At 40.7% G+C, this 13,098-nt stretch overlaps 1 protein-coding gene across 3 annotated transcripts; it reads left to right on the plus strand.

Annotated features, from left to right (window-relative positions):
* The first annotated feature begins 699 nt into the window (after window positions 1–699).
* LOC111963811 (LIM/homeobox protein Lhx2-like) lies at window positions 700–12,831 on the plus strand. 3 transcript variants are annotated; one of them, XM_023987350.2, is made up of 6 exons: window positions 700–792; window positions 2,855–3,017; window positions 4,242–4,444; window positions 5,004–5,389; window positions 9,853–10,055; window positions 12,350–12,831. In XM_023987350.2, the coding sequence occupies exons 1-6, from the start codon at window positions 767–769 to the stop codon at window positions 12,644–12,646; spliced, it is 1,278 nt and encodes a 425-aa protein (XP_023843118.1). In that variant the 5' UTR covers window positions 700–766; the 3' UTR covers window positions 12,647–12,831. The 3 variants fall into 3 exon arrangements, with proteins under 3 accessions (XP_023843118.1, XP_023843119.1, XP_023843117.2); XM_023987351.2 differs by lacking the exon at window positions 700–792 and adding an exon at window positions 1,977–2,538; XM_023987349.2 differs by lacking the exon at window positions 700–792 and having other exon boundaries at window positions 2,718–3,017; window positions 5,007–5,389.
* Window positions 12,832–13,098: the final 267 nt, after the last annotated feature.

The following is a 13,098-nucleotide window of genomic DNA, read 5'->3' on the forward strand; positions in this document are numbered from 1 at the left end:
ATGTATTTTGTGTGTTCAGATGCTCCGTGTGCACAAAGTCATGGAACCTTATGACAATCAGATTAAATGAACTACATTTTTCAGAGAGAAAACTTGTAAATCGGTCCAGTTCGACCGGAACACAGCAGGAGGGATAACTATTTAACAGTCTTATGGCTTGGGGGTAGAAGTTGTCTCGGAGCCTGTCGGTCCGAGAGCAGATGCTCCTGTACCGTTTGACGGGACGGTAGCAGAGTGATGGCTTGGGTGACTGACGTCTTTGGCCATTTTTCGGGCCTTCCTCTGCAATAATCCTCAATAGAGACAACATGACAGTGACATTAACAGGCAATAGGCTTATAGGCAATGTTTATGTGCATCAAATGAAATGAAAGTTAATTTGCATACTGACGTACCAATGTAAATTATAATAAAAAAAACTAAAAAACGTTTTTAATGTCGATGCCTCATTTGGCCATGAGTCCCAAAAAGTTCACCAATATAGCCACTCTGACAGATGAAGAAATATGGAGGTAAAACCAGTGTAAGGCAACGCTCAATGGCTATTAATTACATGGATTAAACAAAGTATTCTGCTGCAGCCTCCGCGCTGGTGGTAAAATGTCTGGGGTGACAGAGAGCCCTGTCCCCTGCGGCCGAAGGCGTTGTTCTTTGTTGGAGTTTAGTCACGGCTGTAGCGAAGGCGCTGGTCCAGGCATTGTGTTGTACAACGTGCTGGTCGGGGTTGCTAACAGATGGTACAGGAGTCAGCGGCTGCAGCGAGAGGATGACGTTGCTAAGAGGTGCAGTGAGGTAATGGAAGACCTGTGATTTGTTCACCTGTCACTTTCCTTTTGTTGAGATGAATGGCGCTCCACGGTGGAGTCAGACACTGGCCGTTTGTCTGGGGTGTAATCTGCCCTATAGTTTAATTTCGATTTTTGAATCAGTCTTCTATCACACAATCAGTTGGCTACAAAGGTAGAAATAGGCATAATTATTTAAAGTAATTCAAACAACAATGGTGTTATTAATAATGTAGCGGTAATATGAATTACAATGACATAACAAGACAAGCGAAAGTCAAGCACACACACACACACACACGGTCCACGGCACTGTGCCAGCCATGCTATAGTGCACTCACCGTCCAAGATGATACGCTCAGAAAGCGTGATAACATCCTATTTGAATCAGTCTTCTGGGTTCAAATTCAATCAGTAGGCTTGATATGAACTCACTGTAAACAGTATTCTATTCTTTTCAGTCAAATACAATTGTTCGTAAGTCTATTTCTAGACTAGTTAGACCCCTCATATGCCTCTAGTGTAGTTAGACAAAGACACAAATGGGAGTGTYATTGAATTCTAGCATCTATAAATTACTAATATGTATAGCCTTTGGTTTAGTGTATCGTTATGGCGGTATACACATTGGCAGCTATACGAGCTGAATTGCAGTGTACAGTCCATATCTAAACAAATAATTAAATAAACAAACATTGTTTCTGCTGTAAGTGTGGATACCATGCTGCAAATATGTGTCCTGACGCCACACAATTTCCAATAAGTGAACGAGACATCACCATAATATTTTACGCGCAAAATACATGTTTTGAATAGGTTATTCATGTTTGCTAACTTGTATTCATTGTAATGTAAACATTATTCTAAACGTCCTGAGATTAAATGTCATGATTTTTTACAAGTTTTTGAAAATGGTCAAAACATAACAATGATCCTTATGCTATTATAGAAATCCTAATAAAGGTTTCTGACTCATCGATGCCACCACATAGGCTGTTTTCAAAAGAAGAATTTGCTTTATCGATTCAGACGCTTTTGATTCAGCCGCTCGAGCTACAGTACATGTAATAAGGATCGTTTTGGTGACATTTGTAAACCAATGAACGACTGAAAGGGCTACGTGACGTAGTCTACGAGTCCCGGTAGAAAGGCGCGGAGTGTAGTTATAGGTACGGAGGTGCGTAGCAAAACGAAGCTGAGACCGCTTTCCGAGAGTCTTGACAAGGGATTAGTACACATCGAATCAATAGTCAACTCCTCCCCCTAAATTGCACACACACATAGGGCTCAGTGCTCGCCTTGCTGAAGAGCTGGATACCCGTAGGAAAACAATGTATGTTTTGCAATAGCCCTTGGATTCGAACAATTGTGTGTTTTTATGCATTCGTTCGTCGTCTTTGCTATTCTTTTATTTTCGATTGACATTCGTTTTGGGTGTTTTGCGTCAGCATCCACGTGTAGCATTGAACGTCGCTGTTATGATTCGAGGCTTGGAGCAACTCAAGAGTGGAGGCCAGGATACCCACCACAAGTCATCTACAATTCTGCAGTGTTTTTAGTCCCCCCCCTTTCTCGGTTGTTTCTTGGAATACTTATTTACTCCTTCATTTTGTCCTAATGCAATTTGAACGTTTGCAATAGCTCTCGACCACTTTTGTCGGACGACAGAGTGAAATTGGTGCATTTTTGTGCATCCTGAAATCTGCAAATTGAGAGAGATTATTTGATTCAGAATTGACATTGTGGTTTGCTGGTATGTTTATTTAATTCTTCTCATCTATTGGTTGTAAATAGTAGGTTATTTTGTATTTGATCACGTGTTCAAATATGGTGTAAACTATAGCCTATACGCCATATAGAAAACGTAATATTTACTATAATCATGTCTGAAATTAAAGGCCTATATTTGAATAAGAATCTAAATCACAGTGTTGGAAAGGAAAATATGTTTTTTGTAGCCTACCATCTTTCTTGGCTTGGATTTTATGACTTCCTAAACCAATAGATGGGAGCCATTCACTTTAAATGCATGGGCGAGATTTGCGTCTCATGGAAGTTTTGGCTTTCAGATCTGAGGGAGACGCTTGCAAGTGTAGCTCTCCCGCCTCCACGATGCTCTTCCACGGGCTGCTCGGAGGCGAGATGCAGGGGGTTATCTACGAGATGGGCCGGAGGGCGAAGGGCGATTCTACCGCCATCAGTTCGGCTATAGACATGGGAGAAACGGAGACGGTGGGTAAATGCTTTATTAAAGAAGGACCTGTGCTGTTCAGACATGTGAAAGCACAAATAAAGCGTTAAATTCGAGGGACTACGGTCAGAAAGTAAACTGCGATTCAAATATATTTATTCATAAACTAGAAAGCAGTACATTGCTTGCATGTTAGGGTTCACATGTGCTAACCGTGTGTGCGTAAAGTGTAATTATTCATGGTCTACTGGCTACTATTTCTTATTCCTACGAAACAACATGTTACAGAAACTTTAGAATTTTATTCACGAAGTTTCCTTTCGGATGCATGTAGACTACATAGGCCCACTTAGATAACAAAACAAATAGACATAGATTATCTGTTAGAATTAATTAGTGGGTTATGAATGAACATGCATGGCCTTAAAACGGGCAGACAGACATACCATGCAGTGTAAAATCAAATGTTGTGAGTTTTTACTGTATATGTCTGCCCGTTTTAAGGCCATGCATGTTCATTCATAACCCAACAGATAATCTTGATCACTTTGATAGCCTATTTAGGTATGTTATCTAGGTCTATTGCTATCGCAGGATATAGGCAATCACTGTCATTGATAAGGGAAACCTAGCAGGGCACGAAACATATAGACGTAACTTCTAAAACATAAACAGGCTTCTCGTTTGTTGTGAAAAAACGAACAAATCGTTTTTCAATAGGCCTAGCTCGCGTCGATTGTCCACTAAACATGTCTTAAAGTTGGACATGCTCATGTCCATTCAAAAATACGTTTATTTCACAGAAGCATTAGAATTATAATGCTTAATCTGTGATGATTTTTTTATTCGTTTATTAGGCCTAATCAAATACGTTTTTGCAATATTTTGGCTGTCAACAAGATTCGTTAATTGATGTTAATATTAAGTGTTTCACGTGAATAAATGCGCTTAGGAAAAATATTTGAATTTGACATTTTCCTTTTATTTAGTTGTTATAATACATGTTGCACATGCCTCAATCAAAAATAAGGTTTCTATTGCAGCTACATGTTAGGCCTACGTGTTACGTCATGCCACATTTAGGTTCTATCGCATTTTATCTATCGCTTTCATGACTGCAAGTAGACAGACGTATGAACAGGTATGGAACATGTTTGCGCAAAATATCCACTGTTATACAGTATTGGCCTTGACGTCTCTTGGTGGCATGCTATCGAACGTGTTCTTATTGTAAACATACAACTGATTTCCCTTTCCCTCTTCAGGGTATGAGGTCCATCAACAGCGACCGTGTGGCCTTATGCGCGGGCTGCGGGGGGAAGATATCGGACCGCTACTACTTGCTTGCGGTTGACAAACAGTGGCACATGCGCTGTCTCAAGTGCTGCGAGTGCAAACTCAACCTCGAGTCGGAGCTTACCTGTTTCAGTAAAGACGGCAGCATCTATTGCAAAGACGATTACTACAGGTAACCACGATACAAGGCTACAGCTATAACAACAACAACTGGCCAAGCAAGCATAGAAACGAGAGATATCCAATTAGGTCTAGGCCTACAGCTAGTATTCTATCTAGGCTACTTATTGCAAACACTTCAACTCCCCAGCTGCTGCTACTCCATTTACAATCCTGAAACCAATTTCAGATAGTCAGTGCTGTTAGGCTAATCTTCCCAAAACATGGTAGCTTGTTATGCACGCAGGCCATACATTATTTACAAATGACAACAAATTAGCCAATATGCTACTATTCCGTATCTCTGGTAGGCCTATTCTTGTTTTTGATGCTCTACTTAGTCTAAACCAAAGCATCACATTTTGAAGTGGCAAAAGGACAAGAATTAAACAAAAAAATATGAAGACCTGAGGGCATTTAGCCTTTAACGCGTGATAATGAATATTCCTGTATTACAAATAACAACTTTACATCAACGTTCTTCGTCAGAATGTGCACAAACTAAAGTTTGTTGACCCTGGATTGAATCTATATTCTGTACGTGTTTGTGTCATCCGCTCTCTTCTCCCAAGCAGGAGGTTTTCCGTCCAGAGGTGCGCCCGTTGCCATCTCGGGATCTCGGCGTCGGAGATGGTCATGCGGGCGAGGGACTTGGTCTATCACTTGAACTGTTTCACCTGTACAAGCTGCAACAAAATGCTCACGACCGGAGACCACTTCGGAATGCGGGACAGTCTTGTGTACTGCCGGCTCCACTTTGAGACACTCATACAAGGGGAATATCAAGAGCATTTCAATCACGCGGGGGATGTAGACTCGGGCAAAGGACTTTGCGCGGGCATCGCGGGAAACTCCCCGGGGCTGCCCTACTACAACGGCGTCCGGACCGTGCAGAAAGGAAGGCCGAGGAAAAGGAAAAGTCCCGGGCCTGGAGCAGATATCGTGGCTTACAACGCAGGTAGGACGAGTTTGTACCGGTTAGCCATAAATGGTTAGGGTCATTTAAATCTACAAAAAGTGCCACGAAAATAAAATCTCACTATTGTAGGGCCCTATTTTATTTCACCGTGTGTGTGATATCTCTATTGGAATGAAAGATAACGCGCAAAATAGTGGATTGTTGGACTAATTTGAAATATTTTGGTTTGATGGAAATCTAACCTTATTTCGATAGGATTGGGTTACTTACTTTCGATCAAAAATTACAGGCCTATTTTGTCTGCACCGTTTTGGGATATATAGAATGGCCTTTTTGTCATTTTTAAACAAAGTTAATCAGTTTGATAAACTAAATGGTTACTTTTTATTTTTTCAAAACAAAAATATTTTACGCCATAGCAAATGTATTGCGCAATGTTGTGCTTTGGACGTGTTTATGCGCAGACTAGGCCTGACATGTTTTAAAAAGGATCGATATGTACATGTTGATTTATTGAATAAATCACCTTTCTGAGACAGCGTCATTTTAACAAGATTTAATGTTTGCTCAAAGATGTGAGGGAAAAGTGAGAAGTTCAATGGAGGCCTCTGTTGATTTGTGGAATGGGAGCGCTTGATCCACTTCCAATCTAATATATTTAGATAACATATCCTAAGAGAAATATGCAAGATGAACACGCACAGACCACTAACTAACGCATTCAAGGAGAACCTGCTTCTGACGGCCTACCCAATTCTGCATGTCCCATTATAGGCTACAGAGAGACGGTTTGCGTAATAACAACATCTCTTCAAATACTCAATTTCATTCTTTTTTTAAATGTTTCACTTTTCCCACTGAACATTTCATTTGCAAGCTCATACACAGTCAATTTAGTCTTGTCAAACCCATCTCAAAACGTAGAACTTGGCTACATAGAAAAAGAGAGTACTGAAAGATTTCTTAGAAGATGACAGAAGCAGACAAGTGGAAAATAGCTCAGATGGGGGCTAGGACTTCAAAAAAGATGAGCGAGAGAGATTATCGAATTTTCCCCAGTCCCACTTCACTTGTTGAGTCTCGCAGTTTGTTTGGTTTTTGGGTTAAAAAAACAACGACATTTTTGGGTCGGGAAATCAATGACGGATTGCTTGTAAAACATGGGAGAACCTGTGTAGAATCCTGAATAAAACTCTCCCTTGTGAGGTTTCGAGAGAAAGTCTCCCGCCGCCAGGAATATGTTATTCCGTCATAAATAAAGGACCGACTTGAGCGAGAAGCTCTTGGTGTGTAGTACTTTTGTGCGAGAAAAACACTAGATTACTTTGACATCTTGGTATTATGACTAGGCATTAAGCAGTGTTTATACTTGTTATAGGCGTATTATCATTCCTTTAATAATATGAGTAGGAGTAGGCAAGGATAGGCCTAATAAGGATAGGGCTAGATTGGTATAAACCTGTCGGTTTTTCGAGAATAAAGGATTTAATGATACAACTCCAGGTCGCTATAGCTCCATATTGTGGTGGCATATGGTGATTTGAATAAGAAAGGCAAATGGCAGAAAGCTTTAGTAAGCACGTGAGTTAAACATGAATGGTACGGCTAATATTTAAAAGATTAGGCCCGTTCTCTGCATTCTGCTTTGGGGAACGAGAAGTTGGATTATCGTTTCATAAACATTTTGAAATGTGCCGTTCTGAGTGTGCTTCAATAACTATGAGCATGCAAATGTAATTACAATATTTATACATTATTGTCAAGGACTGTTTCATAAACAACTTTTTGACAGGGTTGTCTGGTAAATGGTTATACAAACGGGCAGGATTAATTGCACAATTTCCCTCCAAATCTAAAATAGCCAACATAAATAAACGACATATAAAAGAAAAGCCTAATTACATAAAATAAAATAAGGATTTCAATCTTAAACCAACTAATACTGTATATAGGCTTAGACCTATCTTTCTTCGCATACTATTTTGCATTGTCCAAGATAACTTTTACCCACTTTTCCAAAATCTCATATCTAATGAAATTCGAATTAAATTATAGCCTGTAGTGTTATAAAATATTGAATAAGGCATAATGGAGAGGAACATATTGCCTTTTCTTTCTTTCTTTCTCTTTCTTTCTTTCTTTCTGTTTTGGAGCTTTGCTGCCACCTGATGGAATGTGTTGGCATTCCTTTCACTATCATCTGGAATGGCAGATTTTCTATCAAACCCTGACTGCACTGCATAACACTGTGAAAATACATGCCAATTTTATCCTATATAATATATTCTGCAATCAATCAAATGTATTTATAAAACCCTATATACATCAGCCAATGTCACAAAGTGCTATTCAGAAACCCAGCCTAAAACCCCAAACAGCAAGCAATGCAGGTGTAGAAGCATGGCGACTAGGGAAAACTCCCTAGAAAGGCCAGAACCTAGGAAGAAACCTAGAGAGGAACCAGGCTCTGAGGGGTGGCCAGTCCTCTTCTGGCTGTGCCGGGTTGAGATTATAACAGTACATGGCCAAGATGTTCAAACATTCATAGATGACCAGCAGGGTCAAATAATAATAATAATCACAGTGGTTGTAGAGGGTGCAACAGGTCAGCACCTCAGGAGTAAATGACAGTTGGAGTTTCATAGCCGAGCATTCAGAGTTAGAGACAGCAAGTGCGGTAGAGAAAGAGATTCTAAAACAGTAGGTCCGGGACAAGGTAGCAGGTCCGGTGAACAACTCAGGGTTCCATAGCCGCAGGCAGAACAGTTGAAACTGGAGCAGCAGCATGACCAAGTGGACTGGGGACAGCAAGGAGTCATCAGGCATGGTAGTCCTGAGGCAAGGTCCCAGGGCTCAGGTCCTCTGGGAGAGGAGGGAGAGGGAGAGAGAGAGAATTAAGAGGGAGCATACTTAAATTCACACAGGACACCGGATAAGACAGGAGAAATACTCCAGTTATTACATACTGACCCTAGCCCCCCGACACATAAACTACTGCAGCATAAATACTGGAGGCTGAGACAGGAGGGGTCGGGAGATACTGTGGCCCCGCCCGACGATACCCCCGGACAGGGCCAACCAGGCAGGACATAACCCCTCCCACTTTGCCAAAGCACAGCCCCCATACTACTAGAGGGATATCTTCAAACCACCAACTTACTACCCTGAGACATGGCTGAGTATAGCCCATGAAGATCTCCCCCACGGCATGACCCGAGGGGGGCGCTAACCCGGACAGGAAGATCACGTCAGTGACTCAACCCACTCCAGTGATGCACCCCTCCTGGGGACGGCATGGAAGAGCACCAGTAAGCCAGTGACTCAGCCCCCGTAATAGGGTTAGAGGCAGAGAATCCCGGTGGAGAGAGGGGAACCAGCCAGGCAGAGACAGCAAGGGCTGTTCGTCGCTCCAGTGACTTTCCGTTCATAGTGTGGTGAATTCCAGCATCCATAACTATTGGCAAAAGTTCTTGACATGCAATTGACATTTCACTTTTTTTTTTACTCACTTGAATATTTTGACATATGAATTTGTTGTCCCCGTTTTTTAAGGAATTATTAGTAACACTTTAGAGTCATTATTCTTGTAAATACAATACTTACTGTACTTACAGACGCAAAAATGGAAAAAGTGCGTTCCAATAATGAGCAAATGCAATACTTTTAACACTGCACTACTTACAAAGTAATAAGAACACTAAAGGTAAGGCATTTGTTGTGTCCAGTCAATCTTGTGGGTTCACATTTTATTGATTTATTTTGGCATTTTCACTCAGTGTTGTGGGTATTTAGGAGTAATCACATTGTGATTCTTTTTGCATTCAGTTTTGCAACTAACATGCTTGCTAATTTAGAGCTTCCAGAGTACTGGTAGATTGTCAGATGTGTTGTCGGTGTTTTGCAGACAGTTTTGCCCATGCTGTAAACTACAGAGTGTAAACATATAGGTCGTGCTCTTGCTTTGATTCAATTTGTCATTATGAATTCATTGAAATTAGCACAATAGTTTATAGATATAGATAACTGTACTGTTACCAATACAAGTAATAATGATAATAATATAATCTGATTAGCAAGAAAGAAAATATTTTAGTGCAATGATTGCACTGTAAAAGTACCCCTTTAATGCATAATTTGCTCATTTTGACTTACATTTTAATTTTACATTTTAATCGCACAAGAATCAAAAATATTTCAGTTTGATGAATGTATCAATTTAGCCTCCATTAACCACAACCTTGTAAAGTCCAGTCCGTCATGAGCTTTCCTGTCAACAAATAAGACACGCGGTCCGTTTGCCATAGCGTTCACAACGGCAACAAAACAACACATAGGGATACTCTGAATACGTAATCCCAATGATGACATGATCGTAACCATAAACAAAATTCCATGAAAATGGTCACCAAAGTATTGTGTCATATTGTATCGTATCGTACCGTAACGAATTGTATCATCTCTCAACCAGAAACTAACCTGTGTGTGTTGTCCCTCCCCTCCAGCATTAAGTTGCAATGAGGATGGGGACCACCTGGACCGGGACTCCCACTACTCCTCCAGCGCCAAGTCCAAGCGCATGCGGACCTCCTTCAAACACCACCAACTGAGGACCATGAAGTCCTACTTTGCCATCAACCACAATCCAGACGCCAAAGACCTGAAACAGCTGTCCCAGAAGACGGGTCTCTCCAAACGCGTGCTGCAGGTGAGAAAGAAGATTCCCTCCATAAGGATAATTATTTACCCACAGGTAAAGGTAACTGCCAAAATAATGGCTACCATGGCTATGTCCCCATAGCATGACAATGCCCCCATCCACAGGGCACGAGTGTCACTGAATGGTTTGAGGAGCATGACAACTATGTAATCCATATGCCATTGGCAACTCAGTCATCAGATCTAAACCCAATTGAACACTTATGTGAGATTCTGGAACAGTGCCTCAGACAACGTTTTCCACCACCATCAACAAAACACAAAATAATGGAATTTCTTGTGGAAGAATGGTGTCTCATCCCTCCAATAGAGTTCCAGACACTTGTAGAATCTGTGCCAAGGTGCATTGAAGCTGTTCTCGGTCACGGTGACTCAACGCCCTGTTAAAACACTTTATGTTGGTGTTTCCTTTATTTTGGCAGTTAGCTGTATGTTATTGTATATAGTCCACTTCTGGGCTCATATTGAAAAAGTGTCTCAGAGTAGGATCAGTTTGTCCTTTTAGATAATAATGAATAAGATTATATGGATAGGGGGGACCTGATCCTAGAGCAGCAGTCCTACTCTGAGACGAATACTTGCACTGATGCTCATTTGGATAAATGAAATCTGCATCGCATTTCACCAGTTACAAATACTGTAAATCATAATTTTTTGCTTTGGATATCTGTATGTTTAGTGCAAAATTCCATCTAATTAAATATACCATTTAATTTTTTTATTACATCATTACAATCCAATGCAAGTCACTATATTAGCATTTTTTGCACTTCATGTCCAATTGATCCTTAAGTATCTACAATGGATTGTGTATCTCAGCAAAGTTAGTATTTGGAAACAATGTCCAGTTAAACAAAACCAAAGCATGGAGTGCTGTCATAACTTGTCCATAGACTGCTTACAGGGTAAGGAAACAAAGTGATTTTGTAGTTTTGGGTGAACTATCCCTTTAACTACTAACACTCAGCATTCACACAGAGAGAAAGTGATTAATCGGTATAACAATAAAGGAATTAGTTTAGTGTAACAATGTTCCTTTTGGGAAACAGCTTGGATGCTAACGATGCAACTGACTGTAGGATCTACAGTAATACTTAACTTAAAGCTGCAACATGTAACTTTTTGGGACACCCGACCAAATTTTCATAAAAATGTGAATTATAGATCTGTCATTCTCATTGAAATTGAAGAAGCAGTAGATCTGTTCTATGTGAGCTATTCCTATGCTTCCCGTTCTTAAGTTTAGTTTTTGCATTTTTGACTTTCGGGTTTGTACACCAGCCTAGAACAGCAGAAAATACAATATTTTTGGGTATAGAAAATATATTTCACAGCGGTTTAGATGGAACAATGATTCTCTACACTATACTTTAGTTTTTTCACATAAACTGGAATTAAATGAACTATTAGAATTTTATCAACCAGGAAATGGCGAAGCGATTTCTGTATAGTGCATCTTTAATGTTACACAAACTATGAAAGCTCTTGGGATACTAGGCCCTGTACAATAGTACTCGACTGTGTGGCAACTGGAAACAGTGGTTTATGCTTGTGGGGTTATTGTCAAGTGTTGCACATTGATGATGGTACCTGCAGCCCTTGTAGAAAAATGTATTTGTGTGGCTATGTACTCAGTATTTCAACAATTCCCTCATAGTTGTTTTACATGTAGTAGTAGTAAATAATGACAATATTTGAAATTGCATTCTTTGTATCTGTGGTACTAATGAACTTAATAATAGTGCAAAATGCCAGACAAATCTATCAGGGGAGTTTTTGATTAGTATAATTGCTCAAGTATTATGATTATCCCAAACAAACCGTAAATTCATTGAAATGGCCAACCTATTTCCATTCCGTTGAACATCATTTTCACAAGAGTAAAAACATTTAGTCCTCACACAGTCAGTATAGATATCCCTTGATCTAAGTCATGGCCTATTTGTTTTTGTTTTTTAAAGAAAGTGTCACCGAGTTATCATACCAACTGTTTAGCATTCGATATGGGAATTCAAAAACGCGCAACGGACCATTTGCAAAAGTATAAACAACTGCAAATTATATATTGAAAAAAACAGACAGACGTAAAACACGGATTTAATGAACAAACTGAAATTGCTTTGATGAATTCCATTTTCATGTTTGTCATTTTGATTTGAACCCCCCTTTCCTTCGGTATCTCTCTGTTTCTAAACCTTTCCCCCCACAGCCCAGGCTTCGGTTCACCACACTAACACTATCTATTGAGCATTTTCCCCCTCTTTTCTCTTTCTTTCTTTGAAGGTTTGGTTCCAAAACGCCCGGGCCAAGTTTCGACGGAACATTCTACGTCAGGAGAGCACAGGGCTAGACAAGCTGTTGGATGGGTCCACTCTATCAGGGGGGTCGCCTTCAGGCCCCCCCTCCGAGCTGTCCAACTCCTCAATGAGCCCTTCCAGTACCCATACCACCCTCACGGACCTGACCAGCCCCTCTATGACATCGGCTAACCCTGTACTGACCGCCGTGCCGGGGGGCAATGACCCCCATGACTCCATGAGTATAAGCCCCTCCCAGAACACCCTTACCAGCCTTTTCTGATGTCACCCACCCCACCCGAACCGCCCCTAAACCCATCCACCAGCTCACTCAAGAGGGAGTCACTTATATAAATGATATTCCCCCTGGACCCTGGACCTTAGGCTTCTACCCTGTCACGCCATCCTGACCATTCTGTTTCTAGGTAGGGATTTGTAAAAAAAAAAAAAGAGAAAAAAAAGGTAAAAGCATTGGGGAGTGTAAAATGCAGATGCAAAGTACTGTAGCAAGGTTATCCGGCAGACTCTAGCGTGCCTTATACATTTGAACCACACTGAGGAACCCCTGATCTGATAAATGTCTAATCTAGGTGGCATATTTCTTAAAGGATTTTGTTAAAGGACGGTTGCCCCACTGACAACTGCATTTGCTTACGACATGGCCATCAAAGCTGATCTACTTTACAATGCAGTCTGTACACAGTAAGGGGCTGATGTCAACAAGAAAATGTATAT

The sequence above is a fragment of the Salvelinus sp. IW2-2015 genome, linkage group LG5, assembly GCF_002910315.2.
Source record: "Salvelinus sp. IW2-2015 linkage group LG5, ASM291031v2, whole genome shotgun sequence".
Lineage (NCBI taxonomy): Eukaryota > Metazoa > Chordata > Actinopteri > Salmoniformes > Salmonidae > Salvelinus > Salvelinus sp. IW2-2015.